Source organism: Erpetoichthys calabaricus, chromosome 8, assembly GCF_900747795.2.
Source record: "Erpetoichthys calabaricus chromosome 8, fErpCal1.3, whole genome shotgun sequence".
Taxonomy (NCBI): Eukaryota; Metazoa; Chordata; class Cladistia; order Polypteriformes; family Polypteridae; genus Erpetoichthys; species Erpetoichthys calabaricus.
Genome location: NC_041401.2, coordinates 78,670,448 through 78,695,633, shown reverse-complemented (window position 1 = coordinate 78,695,633; position 25,186 = coordinate 78,670,448). Strand labels below are relative to the sequence as shown.

The 25,186-nt window shown below is 37.7% G+C and overlaps 1 protein-coding gene across 3 annotated transcripts in view; it reads right to left on the bottom strand.

Annotated features, from left to right (window-relative positions):
• Positions 1 to 11,562: 11,562 nt before the first annotated feature.
• cfap221 (cilia and flagella associated protein 221) overlaps positions 11,563 to 25,186 on the bottom strand; it is a 66,704-nt gene continuing 53,080 nt past the window's right edge. For 2 of the 3 annotated variants that reach the window (XM_051930948.1, XM_051930947.1), the window contains exons 20-25: positions 18,518 to 18,667; positions 17,981 to 18,081; positions 15,947 to 16,042; positions 15,585 to 15,701; positions 14,221 to 14,286; positions 11,563 to 11,904 (exon numbers count right to left, since the gene is read on the bottom strand). In XM_051930948.1, coding sequence (XP_051786908.1) covers positions 11,766 to 11,904; positions 14,221 to 14,286; positions 15,585 to 15,701; positions 15,947 to 16,042; positions 17,981 to 18,081; positions 18,518 to 18,667 — 669 coding nt within the window. In that variant the 3' untranslated portion in view covers positions 11,563 to 11,765. The remainder of the gene's footprint in view (positions 11,905 to 14,220; positions 14,287 to 15,584; positions 15,702 to 15,946; positions 16,043 to 17,980; positions 18,082 to 18,517; positions 18,668 to 25,186) is intronic. The other variant, XM_028806907.2, reaches the window with a different exon arrangement.

Sequence of the window (25,186 nt, the reverse complement as noted above, 5' to 3'; positions counted from 1 at the left end):
GACCTGCTGGTGATGAGTCAGCTCCCACTGTTAGTCAGGTTTTTACATACAGTCACTCACTTGCTCATTCTATTCCTCAGCAAGGCTGGGCTAATGGCAACCTCATCCAACTCCAATACAGACAAGTATTCCACCATTCCAGTACAGCACAGTTGCCCTTTGGATTAATGGGATTGCTTCATCCTCAGCCACACTGAGACTGAGACGTTGTAGCTGGCAATAAGCATTCGCTTTTAAGCCAGGACCTGTGTTCTAGCCAATAGCAAAAGAATGGGTAATGACAGTCTGTCCTACAAGTAATACTTAGCACTACATTCCATTTTATAAGCCATCATTGAATATAACTCATGATAATAAAATGTAATAAATAAAAATGCGACATCTCTGCCATTGTTGTAGTCAGTAAACAAAAATGACTTCCATCTGAATGTTATGGCTCACATTTATTGCTGGGCTGGACTAACACTTCATCCAGCATTGCACCCAAAAATGCTGTTAATGGTTATGCAACCCTGTAATAAATCACCAGGTTCTCTAAACCTGTTTTACAGAATAAATGCTTCTCTGTCTTCAAAGCCTCACCTTTTACTAGTAATTTAGTATCCACACTATGGAGCTCGCTTCCGTTCTCAGGCCATGAGTCTATCTTATTGATCACCTTTAAATTGATGACAGCTTTTTAAATAAATTAACATGTTCATAATCTCTCACTTTCTGGACTTTTATGCATCACTCTGTACATTTTCCTCTATTGTCTGTATGTACTTGTTTCTTAATTATGATATAATTTGGAAAAGTGGCTACTATGAAACACATTCTATGCAATTATGATTTAGGGCATGAGATGGTTGTGCTAAGTATGGTCTTCTCAAAAGGACATGGCATTTAGATGACCAAGAGGTCAATGTATTAGCTCCTGACAACAGTCACAATTGAGGCTTTCTGTTTGTCTTGCTTCGCTAAGCTAAGCAAATATGCCCATCTAAGCCGTATGCTTGAAGGTGACTAGCAGCCAGGCTGATTATCCCGAGTCTGTCTGAAGTGGCTTGGCAGGGCTAAACCATGGTAATCTGGTTAATGTAATGTGCCTAAGGCTCCTAACGCAGATTGACATACAGGCTTTAAACACATTTTCATATGTGTCGCTCAGACTGTCCATGATGATTCAACACAATCAACCTGAAGGCTTTGCCTGCCATGTCCACATTTCACACTTGAGTAACTAATTTTTCTTACAGCATTTGGTCTCGTTGAGCAGAGATGGCAAAGCTTAGGGATGCCCCTTCGCTACAACAAGGTGATTGTCAAAATGCTTTTCTGTGCATCCAGCTACATTCAACAGGTAATATTTTGGGCAGCTCAATCTCAAGTCAGAACAAGACCTGGAAAACTGATCAGGCGTACAGAATTTTAACTTTGCAGTTACTGCGGGCAGGCAGCGTGATCGAGGAGCTAAGATAACTGACTAATTATTTTTGCTTTGCACCCTCTCCCACCATAACCTATTGTCTATGGGGGAGGAGTGAAAGCTTTAGATTCATCAAAATTTTCGATCTCCGGTTTTTGACGGATCTCGATGTTTTAGGGTCCCCTGATAGCGAAACATTGATATCTCCATGATGGGTGTGTGTCTGTCTGTGTGTCACAGTTTCTTGAGGATGGTCTAGAGATGAAACGGCTGGATGGAAAAATACCAAAGTCAAAACTTGAGTCTGTTATGAGATGACGATGTGCTGATTAGTTTTTGAGCCAAATCATGCAAGAGAAAGAGGAACTCCAGAGGAACCCTCAAATAGTGCAATTCTGCAATTAATTATGATTTGTTCTTGTCAATTGCTATTGTAATGACCTTTTTTATGATTAGAAAGATCAGCATCAGAGCAGTAAATAATTACTGAAATGTTATAGAATAGTTGAGGTAACTTGGTTCCTAGGGTGTAAAGCCTGCTGACGCTTACATCTGAATTTTTTTACGTTCTCCCAGCCATCAGACCTTCTGGACTCATCCTTAGAGACCTAAAAGCCAATTCAATATAAAGACTCTGCTTCTCTATTAATTATATATTTATCTCATGTAAGAGTGTATTGTGTTCTTGTATACAAAGGGGCTTTGCCCCCTGCTCACTTCGCTCGCCAACCCCCCCGGCCTGCGCTACACGCCAGCCACTTCATGTCTCTGCCACTCGCGTATGTGGATTTCACTTTCACCAAACAACAAATCTTTTAATTCTTGCGGATCCACTCTTCATTGGTAAGAAACACTACTTTTCCCGGATGGCAACACAAATTCGATGATCTACAAGTCTCTGACTTAAAGTTTAAATCCGAACAATATATTCGATCTCTTTTCGCTGTTCTGTTATTTCACCGACTAATAATTTCCATTTGTTTGCACTAATGCGATCTTTACTATCATTTTTTTGAGACTTTCGAATTTTCGTACTTTCATTATCTTGAACCTGCTCTGCATGTGTATCTGTATCACGCCAACATTTTTGAATTCTTTATGACATTCTACTTTGTCAGCTACTCTTTGTCTTTTATTTCCAGCCCCCTCTCTCTCTGAAAAAGTCACGTCTTGTCCCAGGATTTTTTTATTATAATAGAGAGATTTATTCATTATTATTCTTAGATTTTAATGTAACTATTTCTTTCTCATCTTGTAAAGCACATTGAGATACATCCTGTGGTACAGAAATAAATGTGTTGTTTAAAAATTAGACAAATGTTTTGTATTTGTACTGTTCTCAGGGATGGTGTTCACTATGGAAAACATTACATAAAACTGTTTACAGCTGCCTTCAAAGCACAGCTCAGCTGTTTTTTTTATTTCTTGGATTTTCAGCAAGGTGAGAAATGACATGAAGAAGAGGAATCCAACAAGAGGGTAAACAGAAATGTCATGGTGGGCAGTGACTGCTTCTCACACTCAATAACCCATAAGATATTTCTTGTGAAAAGAAAAAATAAACTTCTCGGCCTCTTCCCCTGTTTTTTGTACCACAGAACCTATAAAGTCCAACTAGGTTTCAGAAGAAAGGTGACACACTTCATCAATTTGACAACAGTTTCTCAGATTGCTGCCGAGCCCAGTGATTAGTTTAGCACCTCGTAGTAATTTGTTTATTGCTGTCATTGTATACTGTTGTGTAATTTTATAGCACAAATATTTTGAATTTGTTTTGCTCCATTTGACACTGTCTATGCTGCATAAACTTCAAAGCTCAACCTAATGTCTATAAGTGGTCTGTATCTTGCATAGCTGTGGTGTTAAATGTGGTATTATACTACAATTTTATTAGTCTGGTGAGGTGCCTTACCGATGCATGCTGTTAAAGGTCAGTATAAAATAAAGACTGATTGACTGAGAGTGACCTCCATTCACTGTTTCCCAATGATCATCTGCTGTCATTGGTCATTTTAGGCAGGTTCTGTGCCTGTTTTCAGTTTTGTTGATGTCTTCTTCTGTTATCACATCTTGCTTTTTTGAAAGAAGCTGTATGATGGCATGGTGTCAGTATGGTCTAGTCCCAAACTCCCAGTGTGCTTTCATAACATACTCTTAGCAGACCGACTAGTTAGGTTAGTCATACTGATAAAATATATGGTAGTTCATAAAAAAGTACTGTGATCAGTATTCTCAGCTGCCTCTGACTCTTTCCCTTTCTCATATTGTTCTTGGTATCCTGCTCTGGCACCTGGTACTACTGTCACCTTGCCTAAGAGAAACAGAAGGGTGTATCTGCATCCACTGTAGGTAACTGTTGATACGTGACAGGTTTGTTTCTTCACTGGATTCTCACCAAAGGATTGTGCATCAGATAGGCAGAAGTGTAGGTAAATTTCACCCAAATCTGAATAGTGAGGTGAAAAGATTGGTGAGTGAAATTTGTGACAGATGGAGGGTGCTGTCGTCCTCTTGAACCCTCTGACTTGACTCCAGACACCAGGTAAAAGTCCAATAATTATATTTATTCGGACAATACAGTGCACAAAGCACCCTCCTCTCCACAATACTCATATAATACACAAATAATCAATCAATCAATCAATACAATCCTCCACACTCCCAGACGCGTTGCCACCCAGCTCAGCTCAGCTCGACGTCTGGGATTTCCCATAGTCCTTTTATAGTCCTTGACCCGGAAGTGTTTTGCCTTCTCTGTCCACGTGACTAGGAACACTTCCGGGTCCTATAAAAACTCTTGTTCTTCACCCCGGAAGCACGTCATTCTTCCTGTCGCTATGACTACGACGTACTTCTGGGTTATAGGGCACATAATAGTCTCTGGACCTTCCTGCAGCGTCCCCTGGAGGTTCCCCTGGTATCCAGCAGTGCTGTGATGAAAAACTGCACTGTCCATGATGCCCTGCTGGAACTCGGGGCACCTCTATGTTGCATGAAGGGCTCCACCTGGCGGCCTGGGGGTATTGGCTGGGATAAAAGGCCGGCCATGTCCCACAAATGATAGAGGCATATTTTATTGCAAATGCTATGGGCATTGTGTCTCATCATTAGTGCTATTCCATAAAAGGAATTTTTTCTGTAGATTATACAGAGTTAAACGCAGAAGACTTTAAAGATGCTTACATACTGCATAGGTCTGAATAGTCTTTTGACTACTTAAATAAATCAAATTTCTTTTCAAAATTAATGTTTGTGGATATTGGCAAGTGCAAGTACTTTATTGCACCTTTAGATGTTTATTTATTAAAACCCTATTGACTTCTGAGTACATACATTGGGTTGTGTACAGCCTCAGGTATTTTTCTGCTTTTGATCATGCTGTATCAAATCTTGGCAAACACACAACCAGAAAGTTAGATTCAAGAAAATGTTTTAGAACTGACTTGAACAAGGTGGGAGTGATGCAAGAAAATAAAAGCCATTCTAAAGAAATAATTGGGCATTTGTGTGTCTGTGTGTGGTAGAATACTGCTGATGCTTCAAAAACACTAAACAGATTATTGCTTCCTTGCATGTCCTGATTTTCAGCATTTCAGTTCAGGCCTAAGGGGGGGTCCAAGTTATGTGGTAGGAACACTAATCACTTTCACCACTGTTATGGCAAAAAAAAAAAAACAAAGATCAGTAATATCCTGTAACAAGTGAGGTCTGTAATGTTTAGCAAAATGTTCTTCGGAAAGGAACGCACAATGTAAGCTCTCAGTGCAGCAATTTATAACTTAATTAACAGTTGTCTTTGTGTATTACTGGAGTCATTCGTTATTCATGACAACTATGTCTTAATTTTGAGGCAGTGATTAAAGTTTGCTTCTTGATTTTCTCTGAAACATTTTAAAACAACATAACCAACAGTAAACACTTAAAGAACATGTTGCTCATTTCTAAATACACTCTTTCTTAACAATTATTTATTTGTACATGATTTTTAAGTACCAAACACTAGAACTATTTCTTGAATGAATAAAAAAATCAAGATAATATAAAAATGCTAAAACTAATTAAACACTCTATATTTTTTGTGGCATATTTTTTCATTTGTAGTGTACATCAGGTGAATATCTCCATCCTCAGTGCTATTCCTCATTGTTCAAAGCAACACTTGTAATTAACAGTCTGTAAGCACCTTATAAATAACATAAATCCGTAAATTTATATGCTGTATATTTACCTATCAGTTGTGGATTCTCTTTCTTTAAATATCCTTATTGCTGAACTGAAAATTAAATGTCTAAGGTAAGCAAGTTGAAAATAGATGGAATCAATCATATGTTCTTAATGTTATGACTGGAAGTCCGTAGTACTAGGGTGCTATACTATGTTAGCCATTATGGATGTAGTGAGAAGTCAAGCAAAATGACACCTTTTACTGGTTAACTAAAAAGATTACAATATGCAAGCTTTCAAGACAACTTAGGCCCCTTCTTCAGGCAAGATGTAATAGCCCCGAAGCATGTAGGTTCCAAGAGCACTTCCAAAAATGCTCACTAGAGGGGGAAACTCTGTCAAAACCCCTGGATAGATACAAACAATGTAGAAACTTTATAAAATAAAAAAAATACTTTCAAAGGTTCTGTTAAACAGTGAAGCTACGTTGAGCACAAAAAAGGACTTGCCAGGAAGGCAATCCAGAACAAGTAAAAAGTCCCAATATGAAATCCCAAGAATAACTGAAATACATAGCAAAATATCAAAAGCACACCAAGCACACTAAATTCACAAGAAGCACAAAATCTCACCACTCCTAAGTGCATTTGAAATGAACAGCCCGGGACTGTGGAAGACCCTCCAGGTTTATTGGGCAGATGGAAGTTCCTGGCAGTGATTGGCAGGTGGCCCCGCCTTTTGTGGAACCAAATACAAAACACATGAAACATAGAAGAGGCATAGAAAACAATGCAGACAATAAACAAAAGTAACATGAACATACCTCAATGATTCAAAATAGGAAAAAAAAACATTAAACAAGACTTTCAGTTCCAGCCACGGGAGGAACCCTGGATGAGATATTACACCTAAAAGTCTGTTAAAATATATATATTGTAATAGTAGGATTGAAATGACAATAAGCAGCACGACTGGTTACTTTAGTTAAAATAATGTATTGACAGTTATGCAGAAAGCATCAACAGGTCTCCAGGTCCCATTTCTTCAATTCAGTGTCCACGTCTGGAATCATTGATGTTCATCATCACCGCCAGAGTAGCAAAAGTTACATACAGTGGTGTGAAAAACTATTTGCCCCCTTCCTGATTTCTTATTCTTTTGCATGTTTGTCACACAAAATGTTTCTGATCATCAAACACATTTAACCATTAGTCAAATATAACACAAGTAAACACAAAATGCAGTTTTTAAATGATGGTTTTTATTATTTAGGGAGAAAAAAAATCCAAACCTACATGGCCCTGTGTGAAAAAGTAATTGCCCCCTTGTTAAAAAATAACCTAACTGTGGTGTATCACACCTGAGTTCAATTTCCGTAGCCACCCCCAGGCCTGATTACTGCCACACCTGTTTCAATCAAGAAATCACTTAAATAGGAGCTGCCTGACACAGAGAAGTAGACCAAAAGCACCTCAAAAGCTAGACATCATGCCAAGATCCAAAGAAATTCAGGAACAAATGAGAACAGAAGTAATTGAGATCTATCAGTCTGGTAAAGGTTATAAAGCCATTTCTAAAGCTTTGGGACTCCAGCGAACCACAGTGAGAGCCATTATCCACAAATGGCAAAAACATGGAACAGTGGTGAACCTTCCCAGGAGTGGCCGGCCGACCCAAATTACCCCAAGAGCGCAGAGACGACTCATCCGAGAGGTCACAAAAGACCCCAGGACAACGTCTAAAGAACTGCAGGCCTCACTTGCCTCAATTAAGGTCAGTGTTCACGACTCCACCATAAGAAAGAGACTGGGCAAAAACGGCCTGCATGGCAGATTTCCAAGACGCAAACCACTGTTAAGCAAAAAGAACATTAGGGCTCATCTCAATTTTGCTAAGAAACATCTCAATGATTGCCAAGACTTTTGGGAAAAGACCTTGTGGACTGATGAGTCAAAAGTTGAACTTTTTGGAAGGCAAATGTCCCGTTACATCTGGCGTAAAAGGAACACAGCATTTCAGAAAAAGAACATCATACCAACAGTAAAATATGGTGGTGGTAGTGTGATGGTCTGGGGTTGTTTTGCTGCTTCAGGACCTGGAAGGCTTGCTATGATAGATGGAACCATGAATTCTACTGTCTACCAAAAAATCCTGAAGGAGAATGTCCGGCCATCTGTTTGTCAACTCAAGCTGAAGCGATCTTGGGTGCTGCAACAGGACAATGACCCAAAACACACCAGCAAATCCACCTCTGAATGGCTGAAGAAAAACAAAATGAAGACTTTGGAGTGGCCTAGTCAAAGTCCTGACCTGAATCCAATTGAGATGCTATGGCATGACCTTAAAAAGGCGGTTCATGCTAGAAAACCCTCAAATAAAGCTGAATTACAACAATTTTGCAAAGATGAGTGGGCCAAAATTCCTCCAGAGCGCTGTAAAAGACTCATTGCAAGTTATCGCAAACGCTTGATTGCAGTTATTGCTGCTAAGGGTGGCCCAACCAGTTATTAGGTTCAGGGGGCAATTACTTTTTCACACAGGGCCATGTAGGTTTGGATTTTTTTTTCTCCCTAAATAATAAAAACCACCATTTACAAACTGCATTTTGTGTTTACTTGTGTTATATTTGACTAATGGTTAAATATGTTTGATGATCAGAAACATTTTGTGTGACAAACATGCAAAAGAATAAGAAATCAGGAAGGGGGCAAATAGTTTTTCACACCACTGTAGCTGTTGTGAAAGCTAGGGGGGAGCCACAGAGCCCCAAACCTAAACACGAACACACAAAACACAGTCTCGAGTTCAAATACAGGTGTTTTATTACAAAATATCTTGTACCACCTATTGACAGGTGTTTCTTCTACATTATCTCTCTCTCTACACCACACTCTTACCCCTCCAGTCTAGTGTTGCCTGTCTCTGCTCCCAGGTTCAACCCGCCTGGACAAAGCAGTGCGGCCTCTTTTATTGAGGACCCCAGAGTGCTTCTGGTGATGTGACGTAGCCAGTTGGAAGCATTTCTGGGTTGTGAGAAAGCCAGGGAGATTCTCCCCTGGCAGTGCCCTCTATCGTCCAGCAAAGACCCCTACAGGGCTGCTCCTCCAGACTCGAACTTCCATGCAGCTCTGCAGGTGTCCAAACTGGGACTCTATATAAGGGACACTGCCACCTGTTAAAGTGGGGGATGAACTGCTCTTTGTCATGTTCTCCTGCCAATTCTTGTGATCTTCGGGAAACCCATCAAGTACGGGGATCATAAGGCATCCCGACCAGCTAATGCCCCAGCTCTGTCCTGGGTGGGATGCCCAACGTCCTCTGGAGCGTCTACACTGTGCATCCAAGTTAAAATCACTAGTAAGGCCCATTGGCCAGTTAAAAAGTTCTCCTCACGCCCTGAGAGATGGGGTGTTAGTAGTGTACCTTGGAGAACTGCTTTCACAACCTGTGGTAGTTTCAGTGCAGGACAGCAAGGAGTAGAACTGAGCAAATGAAATGAAATAGTAAATATTAAAAATATGGCTAAACATATAGATCCCCCTGGATTTTCATTATTAGTTTCCTATAAACTGCCAAAATTGTCACAGAGTATTCATGCTTGAATATGGAGTATTAGGTATTTGTGTGTGTACTGTATGTATAGACTGTAATATCATAATTATAAAAATAACAGATTTTCTGCTTTTAGACAGAATATATAAAAAAATAATGACAGATTGACAGAAATATTCACCCAAAGTGAAGTGAGCACCAGCCTCTAAAACATGTCCACATTTGCCCCATGGATTATGATTAAGAACCCTTGATACGCAGGAATGTGCATTAAAAGGCCAAGAAAATTAAAATTTGAACAACTGGATAGTATCAACTATACCTGAAACTATAAAAGAGAAAGAATGTAAATCTACATTAGAGCAATGATGCACAAAAAATCTGCAATAATCTGGAAAATTGTGCTGTAATTATTGGTTATAGATTATCAGGATTACTGTTGAAGCATTATTTTAGAGTTTTAATTAATTTCTCATGTTTTTCTATTAAGCAGTTTTTTGGTGATGTCATCATAGTGGCATTCTGAGCTTGGCTATATGCTGTAGTTTGCTTTTTTATTTTAAATATTTACTTCAACAATAAGATTATACATACAGTATACACAAAACATGTTTTCGTACATAAAAAAAAGTAATAAATTCAAAGTAGTACAGAAGAATATGGGAAACACAAAAATATAAAAAAGGAAAGACAAAGATAGTAAATATGTTCTCACATAGCACAGAGAGCTTAGACTGAAAGGCTTAACCAACTGGAGACCTTAGTGGTTCTTCTTAAGTAAAGTGAGGTTAAATATACTAAACAATCGGAAAGGAAAAGGTTATAAATAATAGGCTACATGTGATCTAGCTACATTTATGAGGGAAATATTTTCCAAATGAGATTAAAAAGTTGATCAGGAATACAGCAGTATAATTAACAGATATGTTTTCATAAAAAAGCAGTTTTCCACTCATTGCTGTTGACATAATCATGCTGTAATTTCTATGACTGTATATAGTAGGACAGCAACATGGCTGCAAGTGTCTTGTTAGTTTTGGAATAAACTGAAAAACAAATTCACTGGTTTCACATTTTTTTATTTTGATTAGTGACATTTTCTTGTTATCACGGCTCTTGACAATATTTTAATCTTTGCTTTTAGGTTTAGTTCGCTAGTTTTCTTATTATTTATTTTTTTTAATCTTTGCTTGTTTCCTGCTTATAAGTTTGCTTTTTGCTCTTAATTATTAAAGGAAAGAAAAAAACACTGTTTTTTTTTCCTGGTCCAACCCTACTGAAATTAATTTGTGTTTAGGCTGCTAGTCAGTCATTGTGATCATCACAGAAATTATTTTATAATAGTCACACTCTTAGCAGGGATCATACAACACAGTGCATACAAATAACAATTTATGTACAAGGGAAATAAAGCCGTAAGTGCTCAAGAGAAAATTCCAATCAAGCAGAGCCATCTGCATTTGTCCAGTAGATATGTGCTGCCAAATGTCCGATTTAGTGAAAAAGTGGTAGTGTATGTTAAATATATCAACAGTATATTCACAAAAAGTACTAAGAAGCTGGTTTAAAATAAATTGCATGTTGTCATCAGCATGCAAGTGAACATGCAAAAGAAAAGTTTAATCACTTCAATATGTTTTTCAGATGTTATACAACAATTTTTTATGATGAAAACTCTAAAGAAGCTAAGGTAAGTATATGCAAGGAGACATATTCTTTCTTGTTGTTTAGAAAAGGGATAAAAGAGTGCAACAGAGTCTTAATTATTTTGAGTAAAATGAAATATGAATGGATGAAACATAAAACAATTTATGAAGTAACTTGCATTAATGTGGCAGAATCATATTATTTGCATTAAGACTTTAGTTCTTCTTTTCTCAGAGTTCATGGGTGTTTGGAAAGCATGTCAGTTTTGAATAAGAGGGGCTATTCTTGTTTAGCATACTGCTGCTTAAAGAGGGCAAAGTACTGTAGATATTATGTCTCATTGTGATAATATATGGGCAGTTACTTAAAATGCAACATCATCGTTTTTATTTTATTTTGGACAGCATTAAGAGACAAATTCACTACGCAACCTGCTGAAGGCTTCTTATTTTTCTAGCCTTGGTCCAGTGAAGCCCTTTGTCTCACTGTGAAAGTATTCCTCCATTCTTTTGAAAGTAAAGGAAAGGCAAGCTAATCAAACTACATCACAAGACAATTTAAGACATGATCAAATATGTGTTACATATGCTAATGTACTGTACGTGAAGTATTATTCAACATATGCTTAGGTAAACTTCAAAAGTCTTCTGTGATGGGCAGTATGTAGTCAAAACTAACTTCAGAATTTTATTACTTGTTCTACACAATATGAGAGCAAACGTTACATTGACAAAGTATACTTATAATTTAAAGGAGCCATCTTAACAAAACCTACAAAGAATAACTTCTAGTTGTGTTTAAAGTTATTTATTAAAAATAAAATTGTCCAATATTTAGAACAGACTTGAATAAACTATACTACAAAAACATAACGTTAAAAAAGTGTAATAATTAAAATTTACATGTAGTAATTTAAATGAACTGATTCAATACATTATTCTAAGCACAAAGGCTGAATGCCAAATAAAAATGATTATACATCATAAATAATAAATTAAATAAGTTCCATTATTAGATTTTTGCCATCAGACTTGGCTACCAGGTTCAGCTGATTTGTGCGTGCCTCGACTTTTGCTCCAAGCTTGTTGGTGAAAGTTTGCAAATATTGCTCCAGCTGTTGTTCTTTTAATTCTCTGTAAAAATCATAAAAAAAAATAACCACAAGTTTAATTATTATTAATTTATTATTAATGACTAGTCATTTAGCCCATTACAATAACGGGCGCTAGAACAGTAGTGCATAAACATTAGTAGGAACAGTCTATATTAAATGGCAAGGGATTTTGCCCTCATTCTTTTTGTTGGTCGTATTTTTCTTTCTTTCAGCCTTTCTTTTGTTGATGTTTACTTGCTGAGCTGACCGTTCTTCGTGGGCTGCCACCGTGTATTGTGTGTCTTTAATTTTCTGTGACAGTAATACTGTCTTGTACGTCCGCTGGCTTGTACGTCCGTAATATACCTTTAATTTTCTCTGGCGGTAATACAGGCATGCGCGTCGGTAATATGCCTTTAATCTCCTTTGACAGTAATACTGGCTTGTATGTGGCTGTAATATGCGTCACTGTATTGTGTACCTTTAATTTCCTCTTGCAGCAATACTGGTTTGTATTTCCATTAAACGCCTCTAACTGTCTCTGACAGTAATATCGCGCATCACACCGTGCCCCACGCATGCGCACTTCACCAGAAGCCCCGCACATGCGCACTTCACTAGAAGACACACACACACGGACACCTGGACGCACACAGGGATTTTATTAAAGAGGATTCTCTCCAATTAAATTGATATTTAATTCAAAAATACAGATAAGTCAGTTGGGTGGTGCTATGCACGACATTTTGCCTACCATCTATCAAATGTTAGTTATGCATTTTTTTTGAAAAGATACATTTTGATACTGCAAATTAAAAACTTAATATTTCATTTATTGTCTGGGCCACTTAGTCCAAATTAGGGTTCAAGCAAGGAAGTATTACGCATCACATATAAATCTGCCCTGGATGGTGCATCAGTTCCTAGCTACAGCCATAAAACACTCACTCCAGAAAAATTTAAATTCACCAATCAACCAAGATCAAATTTTTGAATTGAGGGAAAAAGTAAGAGACCAGTGAATAAATCCATAAAAATATAAGAGGAACAATCATATCTCAAATGGAATGCTTTGAAGACAGAATTTGAACAAAGGCATATCAGCTGTGAGCACCAATATCCACTGTGCCAAGGTGCTGCTCTCTGCTATGCTCTGCTCTGACCCTGGACAGTGCCTTCTGGACCTGACTTGAACCCTAAAAAGAAGAGTATTTTAAGACTGTCTTAGGGCACAATTCAGATCACACCTGGAGTCAGGAACAGAGTTTGAAGCGAAAACACCAAAGGCTTGAGAGAGACAGACAGAGAGACAAGAGGTCACAAAGGATGTTCTTAATGGTACCTATGAGGTGAACATGTAGATACGCCAACCTATCAGACCTATGAAGGTACTAAGTGGCAGAAGGGCATTGTTTAACATTTGTTTACTTCACTACTTTATGGTACCCCTTGTAAGCATTTCTTGTGTGTCCTATTTAATAAACTCATCATTTTTCATGCTTGTGGCATCCTTGGCATTTTTCTGTATGTGGAAAGTCACAGGTACATATATAGGTACTGTACATGAATATGCATATGTTGTATATTACAACTTTGAATGTGTATATACAGTATTTCTAAGTGCATACCATACAATTCAGTTTATTTGTTATTGAATGTTAGATGGCTATAAATTTTAACTATATTATAATGAAATGTATACAGTACTTCTGAGGCATAAATGGAAAGTGTGGGGAGTTCTGAAGGGACAGTCCATTGTGTGGCACTCTTACTATTTAAAGTTGACAATTATCCTAATGTGCACCCATTTGGAATGTGGCATGAAAATCTTAACATATAGAGAAAAATCTATGCAAAACGAAGAATTGTATAAACCTCACAAAAACAGTGACCAGGCCGGGATTCAAACCCAGTCTCTTGGAGATATGGCAGAATAGAACTTATCACTAAGCAACTGTATCTCTTTTAATTGTTCATCACATTAATAATTGTGATAATTACAGGTTGAACTGTTGGTTTATCTTTCATAAATCATAATTGTCCTCCATAATCAATTTTTATCATTTAATTCTTCTTTTGTTAAGATTTGTGAGTTATCTAAATGCTTCTAATTTTTGGTATAAATTTTTGTTCTACGTACAAATGATTTTTTTATTTTTATAATCCATTGTTTCTTCATGGTCCTTACACTTAGATGTTCTAGTCTAGTTCAAGAAGAGTCAGGAATCATCTTGAGAAATAGTATATTACATTTTAGAACCTGACATCTTATTATCCGAATGAGGTAGACTGAGTACATGCTGTATTGTTCTGGAGAGTAAATTGCTTATCGAAAGTTTAATGTAGCAGTACTTGCCTTGATACTGGACCAGCAGTTGACACTATTGTAGTTAATAGTGTTTTGCTTTGCAGATTTGTATCACTGAAAAGAAAAAAGATGGTTATTATTGTTTTACATGTTTGCATGTAATTAACGTATAGTACAACATCAAATAACATGTAAACACATTCAGTCAGTCACTCATTTTAAAACAGTTTATTCCAATTCATGGTTGCAGGGGGCTGGAGCCTAACTCAGGAGAAACGGGCACAAGGCAGGAAACAGACTTGAGGAGGGCAGTAATCAACTCTAAAGCCTCAAGTTATTTTATACAGTTGCAGTACCAGTTTTCCAATTAATAATTGTGACAGCATGCCTGTTGCCAGAGAAGGTTTCAAGTAACAAAATGAAATTCTGAGGACAAGAAGTACCTTATATTAAAGACAGAAATTGGAGGAGATTAAAGCCTCATTATGGAGAAGAAACTCGAGATTTTGTTTCGGATTCTTGATAAGGGAGTCTAAAACATTTACATCTGGCACCCTGAAAACAGCGCCAGGGTGATGTAATTGTAGTGTAATGGGTATCTGCTAGTTTTTGCATCTGATGATTATTGGCATGGTGGTACAGTGGTAGTGCTACTGTCTTGCAACATGGAAACTGGGGTTTCTGTTCTTGGTGCTTCCTGCATGGAGTTTGCATGTTCTTCCCATATCCACATTGTCTTGCAGTCCAAAGACATGCAGGTTAGATGAATTGTCATTGCTAAATCTGCCCTAGTGTGTGTTTGTGTGTGAGTATGCTCATCCTGTGACGGACTGGCTCCCTATCCAGGGATTGTTCCTCCCTTGCCCCTGATTGCTTACTGAGAAAGGATCCTAACAACCCTGCTCAGGACAAGCAGGCTTGGAAAATTGATGAATGAATGCATACTAGAGAACTGTTCACTAGTACCACCAGAAAGTAGTGCTGGTAGCATACTTATGTAATTTAGGCTAACAATTTATGACAAATTGTTTTTCTTATCTTTCCAGCTCTTCCACAGTCTATAGAATGATTTAAAAGAAATCTACAACAAAGGCATTGAATTGGTGAGCTTTAGCAGAGAGATATGAATTATAGATTATTAACAGAGTGTATGAGGGGAGAAGACAGAATGCAACACCTATTCAGACAAAGATGATTGAACTATAAGATTGGTTTGTACTTTTGCTTTTGTTTATGTAATGTCTCTTATTAACTATTCACACTTATTGTTAATAAGGAATGTCCATAGAACCCAGTTATGACAAAACATTGCACATATCCATTTTATGCAATTCACAGTCACAGACACACACACACACATATCATATTTCATATTTCTCTATACTCTTGAGAAGAAATTTAGAAACTCCTACCTTTCCTCATTTACTGGCATGCTTGTAACCTGCACGTCTGGTAGTAAACTTTCAATACTTGAAAATTCAGCCTTGATCATCTCTACTGTCAGAGATAAGCGTTCACTTTCAGATCTGCTTAGTGAGCAATTTAACAGAATTTAATCTTTAGAAATTTTTCCAACAGTGCAAACTTTAGTTTTAGATGTGCTTATTGCTTGTAGACACATATTCTAAAAGATCAATCTTATTTCTGTTAAAGATGTCGTGACCATATAACACGGGGTGGGTGACTACTTAGAAAATAAGTTATTTTACTTTTTAGGTCAACAGAAAATTCTCATATTATTTAAGAGACTATATAATGTAGAATATCACCATACATCTCCTCCATGATATCATCCCTCAGGTCATCTGGCAAGCCACTCAAAGGTAAAGGAACATCAGTTGGAAGTAAATCTGCATTAAATGGATCAGATCTATAAAAAATAATTGTAATTAGAAATTCTTACTACACAACAGCACAAAAAATGATGTCAACCTAAAAAATAGTAATTTTTAAGTCAGAGAATGCCTACATAGTCTCAAATGCATTATATAAACAATAAAGTAGCTAAAGTGAACATATATTCTTTTTTATACAGTGGGACTGTATCTAAATTAGTAGCACTATATATCAAGAGTTAATTACATTCTCTGACTCAGATTTTTTTCTTTCATTATTTCATAAATATTTACTTATGGATACTTTTGGTGCTTTAACTTTACTGAACAAGGTTTTATTAAAATTGAACATTCTATTTACTTAAAATAGGATAATGTTTGCATGAAATTTCAGAAGATGGGCAACTTGATGGCTCAGTGGTTAGCATTGCTGCCTCATGGATTCACCTTCCCGGATTCAAATCCCATGCCCAGTCGTTATCTGTTTTGAGTTTGTATATTATCTCTGTATCTCAATGGGTTTATCACTCAGTACTCTGCTTTTCCTGATATAAGGTAAACTGGTAATTCTAAATTGGTGACATAAGGGTGTGTGCATAAGTGAGCTCTGTGATGAACTGGAGTCTTGTGCAGCACTGTTTCCTGCTCTGCAAAATATGCTGCTGAGCCCTCACATCCTGAATTTTATTAAGCAGGTTAGAAAATGTTATTTCAGAATAGTCAAAGCTCTGTTTAGAGCTCCTTTGTTTACACTGACACATACAGTACTTTATAAAGTCTTGTACTATTATACTCAAACTGTTATTCCTCCAGTTGAATTGACAGGTGGACAGTCTGCTCAGTTATTTGTAGGTTCATAACCTCCATGAATTAAAACTTTGACATATTTTTGGGTTTTGTGCTAATGAATAAACTATTCATTTTAGTCTGGTTTTTAGATAGATAGATAGATAGTCTAGTTGACTGACGGACGGACGGACGGACGGACGGACAGACAGACAGACAGACAGACAGACAGACAGACAGACAGACAGACAGACAGACAGACAGACAGACAGACAGACAGATAGATAGATAGATAGATAGATAGATAGATAGATAGATAGATAGATAGATAGATAGATAGATAGATAGATAGATAATTCCTGAGCCGATCTGGCAGAGTTAGGCTCTGACCCTTAAAATCCTGGATCGGATTAAGCAGGCTTGGAAATGGCTGAGTAAAATTCTTCTTAACCCATGTATCAAGGGCAGGGTTGTGGGGCAGTTGAAGCCTATCCCAGCAATCATTGGGTGCAAGGCAGGTACAAAGCCATGACAGGGGGCCAGTTCACTGCACATACGCACATGCACACACACAGACACACACAAGGGCCAATTTAAGAACACCCTTTCAATTAAATAAAATTATACTAATATAGATTAAATTATTTATTTATTATTGATTGTAATTTATATTCTCCACCTTGTACTATCATTGAGAGCTGAAATGGAACATTAATATATTTTTAATGTTTTCAGAAAGTTTGCCTGGTTAAATGTGATTACAAATGTAAATTTATTGGTAGCAATGACTTGCTGGAAAAATACAACATATTCAAAGAAATGCATATAAATATGATTAATATACCAGGTAATGTCTGAAAATAAAATGGTGTAAGCATTTTTAGAGATTCAAAATTTTACTTTTGCTATTTGGAAATTCCTCATCAGGAAAAAATGAGGATCCAGAGGTTGCAGTAACTTCAGTAAATTTGTTGTACCTCAAAGCTGGCCCTCATTCTGTCCCGCTCAATTGGAACAGTGTTAAAAAAATTTGTCTGTGAAGATTTTCAAAACATTTTTTAAAAGTACCTGTAATGAAAGGCAGTGTAGAAAATTCAGATTTATTTACTATACCATTATTAGTTGCTAGAATAGGATTCTGGTATGGTATGAATACACTAATAAGTTTAAAAGTTCAGGAGCGTTACCCTCTAGGATTTGAAGAGATTGCCAAGGATGGTATTACAGACAAAGTAGAAATTCCAGCTGGTGAGAAAGTCTTCCAGTTCATTACTCCCTCTATTACTTCCTGAATTAAAAATGACATTTTGTAAGATTCACATTTACTAATTTTAGAAAAAATACATTCCAATACCATCCAAGTAGCTATAAACTAAGTGAGATAGTAAGAATAAAATATCTCATGAACTTTTGCAGAAACTACACACTAAAGCTTAACAATGCATTGAAAGAAATACATGGTTAAACATTTAGGCAATACTGTAGAACACTAATTTTTCAATATTAATTCTCGTCTAAATGAACAAGCCAAAGATATATCATGTTCTTGCCCTGAAAGAAAATCACTGTCAGCCACTATTTAAATTAATTAATTTACTGACCATTATCTACATCAAAAAGAAGAAGTATCCACAATGTTGCATATCATATGGTTAATATGTGATTGACTTCTTTATTTCAAAATAATATAAATATATAAATGTAGGCTCCAGACAACACTTCACCTCTCGATCAAGAAACTTCTTTTGTGTACTATTGGGAACTCCAGTATTCTTGTTAATGGTGTATCGTGGTAGAGGGCAAAGGTGAAACTCTGTGTCCGATTCCAAGAATGAAAGAGGTTGCTTAAATGAAAACAAGCCAGGAGCAGGATTCTGTAGAGGACAACAAACAAATTAATTTATTAAGATCAATATGTAATTTAAAAAAAAAACTGACCTTGAGAGAATTCCCTTGTTAAATATGGATGGATGTACTGCTACCCAGAATCCAAGCTGTTTTGGTTATGTGGAGCACATTTGTTTTATTTAGTCATTTTGGAAAGTCTGTCCACAGATGGCTCTTCTTGTTGCAGTATACTCTGTTATTAACTGTAGTGACCAAGTACCTCATTACAGAAAATGTTAACAATTTTCTATGTTTAATTTTTTCATTTTATCTTTGATTCTTTTGCAAATAGAATGGACACAAATCTTTTAAAAATAAATGGATTCAGATTATACTATTTAATTTTGTGCTTAAATACATATCTATTTTTTATTCACTTGCTCAGTATCATTGCACAGTTGTTATTCACTTTAAATATTCAAAAGACTTACTTGTTATGATAAATCAGGATGTAAGCCTAGGTTTCTTTTCTAAAAAGACAGTCACATATCTTGACAACTGCTTTATTTTAAGTCTCTGACAAATGTTCTGATTATTTTAATGAAAGTTTGTTTTGTAAATTATACACCTAACAATAAGCATGAACTTGAACTTAGGCATTGTATTAGGCAATTTATACAGCATGTTAACTCAACCACCACTAGATGGCACTACTGCAAGACAAACAATATGTTTGCAACATTTTGTTTGAGCAAGGTACAGTAAAATATTGAATACAGAAAATCTCAATGAGTAATTCTTTTCATGAAAATGTCCCTAGAGGTAAGGAGTTTTCAACTGATCTGGTCTTTGTTTAATGTAGCTAGGTAAGCATTGCTTATCATTAAGATTGCAAAGAATACTTCCTAAACATTTAATTAATTTGAGAATAATACAATGAAAATACAAAATGGCAAACATATGCTCTGTATAAAACAAATCACGGAATATGTCACTCCTGTGACTTAGAATCTGAATCACTAAACATTCTTTTAATAAGTGTTAGGTGATAGGTGACTACATTACACCTCAACTGCTTTGTTGTTTGTTACCCTTGCTTTTTTTGGTTCTCAGTTCTAAACTGAAATTCCCTGCAGATTTGAAAGTGGTTCATGTGATCCAAATTCTCTCACCCTTGCTGCTAATAAAAACCTCTCTCCAGTCTTACTTATGCAATTTTTATTCAAGCACAGATGTTTGTTTCACTAACGTCACTTCTAGCACTCATCTGGTTTGCTCCTTTTTTACGTTCCTCTAGCCTGTGGCCTCTACATACTGTATATCCCACCAGGCAGCCTCCATTCTGCTTCAGACTGCCTCCTAATGGTCTCTCCTATCTTCAGAAATGGACGCTATTTCTCATTTCTTGATCCCAAGCTGTGGAAAAAGATTCCTTTGACCAAGCAAACCTTTGCCAGTCTATTAATGTTAATGGCCCTCTCAAAAACCTTCCTTACTGTTAAGCATCTCATGGCTGATTAAGCTTTTGGATGTTATCTGGACATGTATAGCTTGTTCTAAACCTATAAAAAAATGTTTTTTTATGATGCAAGTTTATCTTCTAATTTCAACATTAAATGAAGTACAAATCTTATACTTTTCTTAAGACTGGGTTGTATATTACCATTTAACATTTTTTGCCAACCCCTGAAATATATTATAATGTATGTATACTTAATTTATGTTTCTTTAGATAAGTGTCTGATAAGTAAAACATGATAATAATAATCTTTAACACCTACTGAGCTTCACACTGGTTTCATTGTGAAAGCTTACTTTTCATTAATTGTGTTTTTTAATTCAAATGTGCTGCTATTGAAGCTGCCTCTTAAATTCTGCTTGGAAGTGAACAGCCTAGTCATATGGAGAGTGACTTTTTTGTCAAGAACCAATCGCTCTGTATCACATTCAAGAGATTGTACAAAAGTACTGGGCAAGTAGTCCATTACTTTATCACTGGGCACTCCTCTAGTGACCCTCCTACCTAGAATGAAGTCAAGGTCAGAATTTACCAATATTAACCTGTGTACTTAATAAATTCTAAACAAATAACAGGCCACTATGTACAACTGTTGCCTTTTTCTCAATTTTTCTTATTATTTGTATTGTTTCTTTATTTTTTTATTTCTATTACAGTATTTTTATGCTTTTATCATTTTCTAGGAATATTTATCATAATTAGTATATGTTGTTATTTTAAGCAACTATTCCATGTTGACAGGGAGAAGTTGTGTGTTTTGGGCATGTATGGGAACAGAGACTCTATAGTCTTTGATTTTAGCCTCACTGGGTGGGGCAAGATGGAGGGAGAGAAGGAGCGAAGTTATCGTGAGATTCTACTCAATGCATTATTGGTGGAAGGCACTGGGAAATGTAGAAAGTTGCTGAAAGTAGAACAATTTTAAAAGAAGTGGTTTTTTTTCTACACCAATCTTGAAAGATGAATTCTAAAATACAAAAGTCATGTTATACTGTATTGATCATTCATTAAAGTTTTTAAGCTGGATCATACAACATCACAAACTGCATCTCAAGAGAAAAACAAGCTTTCAAAACTTGGTCATCTACTGTAGTTCTGTTGAAGACCCATTTAAATAGTAAGGACCAATTTTAATTGAAAAGAGATTGAATAGGTCAGGTTTTCCATTCTAGCTACAGTATAATTACCAAGGAGTGTGAATGCTGATTAACAAACCAACACCCTTTGTAGCCATTAAGATAATATAAGACCTGAATGGTGCTATTTTATACTGATCAGGAACTTTTTGAAGCTACTTGAAGCTAAATAGTTCTGTTCAGTACTGTATGAACGCACCAATTCTGGATAAGAAAGAAATTCACAAACTGGCTATTTTTCCATTTATAACCAGTTTTTGCATTCTCTTTAATTTTTAAATATACAATGCTGCCTTTATCTCGGATGTTACTCATCTTATTCTGGAACTTAAATTATTACACTCCACTAATACAGTTCACCATTAGTGATTAAACCTATTAATACAGTATTAGAAGATGAAAGCGTTACTAAATTCATCTGTACATAAATTAAAATTTTCAAATTAATATTTTCAAATTCCCAGAAGTATCTATAGGAACATTCAAAGAATATCTGAGGGTGCACAGGCGATACTTTTAACTGCTCAGGTGAGAGGTCTTTTGCTTCTAGGCTAAGGTCTTGTCAAGTAGAACAAAAGTGCAGTGCATGCTGGGGACTTTAGATCACAAAACAGGACATTAAAGTTTTGTATATTTTTTTATACTTCTTTTTATACTTTTTGCTTATTTAGTTGGGAATCTCAAAGAACGAAACCTTGCACTTCTGATAATGATATCTGAAGCATTCACTACACTCAGAGAAAATGCAAAACATAATGAATATCACAATGCTCTGGTATCAATGTGTGTTTTCTAATTTTTGTATACAGAGGCACCATAATACAGAGGGAAAGTTATAGAAAAATATTTTATTATTTATTTATTTTTAATTTGAATATTCAAATCTTACATTTTGGCTAATTTGACAGCGCTAGTAAGTATGGGACTCAACTAGGACACTACAATCCTACATACGTAAAGTTATCAAAAGCTTCGACTGACATGGGGGATATTTACATAGGGTACAGTGTTGGTCTGATCTGGTGGGGGGACCTAATATGGGGCCCAAAATTTCTAGCAGCTCTCCTGTTTATTTGCTTGAGAACACAGAACTAGCTAAAAAGAAGACATCTGGGTGTGAAACGGTCACAGCAATGTATTTCTTCTTGGACTATATAAAATTTTAAAGCATTCAGGGTGTATATTTCTGTTTATCTCAGTATAAGCTGCTGTTAATGGTTTTAATGCAAATAAATATAATTTTCAAGTAAAAATGTAAGTCAATACCTTTGTCTAATTATTGCTAGCTGAGTGCTGGATTGTCAATTCTTTGTGTAGCTGCAGTCTCTTAAGGGTTGAAGAGAATACTTTTGAGAATCTCTCGATTGGTGGTAAAACTAAGCTGAAGTAAAGGTTTCGAAATAAAGACAGTCCCAGTCAGCAAGCAGCATGCTGTTAGAGGACTCCGGGGTTGAACATTTGGTGTATGATATGATCAGTAAAACATGTATGAGGTCACAGGTAACCGGTATATAGCTGTTTTTTTGACATTTCTTCCTATTCCTCTTTAAGAAAAGAGTTTATTTGGTATTTTTTTAAATGATCTGATAACACAACAAAACAGAAGGGACAAATCATTGAATATGTTTCACATAAAAATAACCTGCAACTTAGAGGATATAAATACTAATAACTGAGATTTGTATAACTGACAAAGAATATGCATTTTCCCCTAATGATATGCTTCATAACAAAAAGGATGTCATTCTGAACAAAATTAAATCTTTTTGCTACAAAAGACACAAAACAAATAGTTTTCCATGTATGAAAATACTACAGCGAGATCTAAAGGCAGAGAAAATGTGACATACAAATGTTCACGATAGTGTGATTGTTTGCACATTTGTCTCTCAACCAAAAAATTCAGGTTTAATTCTCACCCATTATATTGTTTTTTTTATTTTATCAAACATTTTCCTCACCAGACCTATTTATTGCAACTTGGGGTTCTTTGCACTAGAAGGAAAAAACTTTAATATTGTTTACAAAGACGTGATGGTGGGGGAGGATGCCGGTCAGGCCTGGTAGGCCCAAACGTGTTGTGAGGGTCTGCTGGGAACGTCTGGCAGAGCCCCCTGTCAGAAGTAGCTTCAACTCCCACCTCCGGCAGAACTTCGACCACATCCCGAGGGAGGGCCATGTTCCATGCCTCTATTGTGGAGGAGGCTGACCGGAGCTGTGGCCGTAAGATAGTCGGTGCCTGTCGTGGTGGCAATCCCCGAACCCGTTGGTGGACACCGGCGGTGAGGGATGCGGTCAAGCTGAAGAAGGAGTCCTACCGGTCCCTTTTGTCCTGTGGGACTCTGGAGGCAGCTGATAGGTACCGGCAGGCCAAGCGGAATGCAGCTTCGGTGGTTGCCGAGGCAAAAACTCGGGCATGGGAGGAGTTTGGGGAGGCCATGGAAAACGACTATCGGACGGCTTCGAGGAGATTCTGGTCCACCGTCCGGCGTCTCAGGAGGGGGAAGCAGTGCAGTGTCAACACTGTGTATGGTGGGGATGGTGCGCTGCTGACCTCGACTCGGGACGTTGTGGGACGGTGGGGGGAGTACTTCGAAGACCTCCTCAATCCCACTAACATGCCTTCCAATGAGGAAGCAGAGCCTGGGGACTCGGAGGTGGGCTCCCCCATCTCTGGGACTGAGGTCACCGAGGTGGTCAAAAAACTCCTTGGTGGCAGGGCCCCGGGGGTGGATAAGATATGCCCGGAGTTCCTCAAGGCTCTGGATGTTGTAGGGCTGTCTTGGTTGACACGTCTCTGCAACATCGCATGGACATCAGGGACAGTGCCTCTGGATTGGCAGACCGGGGTGGTGGTCCCCCTCTTTAAGAAGGGGGACCGGAGGGTGTGTTCCAACTACAGAGGAATCACACTCCTCAGCCTCCCTGGAAAAGTCTATTCGGGGGTTCTGGAGAGGAGGGTCCGTCGGATAGTCGAACCTCGGATTCAGGAGGAACAGTGTGGTTTTCGTCCTGGTCGTGGAACAGTGGACCAACTCTACACCCTTAGCAGGGTCCTGGAGGGTGCATGGGAGTTCGCCCAACCAGTCTACATGTGTTTTGTGGACTTGGAAAAGGCATTCGACTGTGTCCCTAGGGGAATCCTGTGGGGGGTACTCCGAGAGTATGGGGTACCGGACCCCCTGATAAGGGCTGTTCGGTCCCTATACAATCGGTGTCAGAGCTTGGTCCACATTGCCGGCAGTAAGTCGAACCCGTTTCCAGTGAGAGTTGGACTCCGCCAGGGCTGCCCTCTGTCACAGATTCTGTTCATAACTTTTATGGACAGAATTGCTAGGCGCAGCCAGGGTGTTGAGGGGGTCCGGCTTGGTGGACTCAGGATTGGGTCACTGCTTTTTGCAGATGATGTTGTCCTGTTTGCTTCATCAGGCCGTGATCTTCAGCTCTCTCTGGATTGGTTCACATCTGAGTGTGAAGCGGCTGGGATGGGAATCAGCACCTCCAAATCCAAGACCATGATCCTCAGCTGGAAAAGGGTGGAGTGCCCTCTCAGGGTTGGGAGCGAGATCCTGCCTCAAGTGGAGGAGTTCAAGTATCTCGGGGTCTTGTTCACGAGTGAGGGAAGAATGGAGCGTGAGATCGACAGGCGGATCGGTGTGGCGTCCGCAGTGATGCGGGCTCTGCATCGGTCTGTTATGGTGAAAAAGGAGCTGAGCCGTAAGGCAAAGCTCTCAATTTACCAGTCGATCTATGTTCCTACCCTCACCTATGGTCATGAGCTATGGGTAGTGACCGAAAGAACGAGATCGCGAATACAAGCGGCTGAAATGAGTTTTCTCCGCAGGGTGTCTGGGCTCTCCCTTAAAGATAGGGTGAGAAGCTCAGTCATCCGGGAGGGGCTCAGAGTAGAG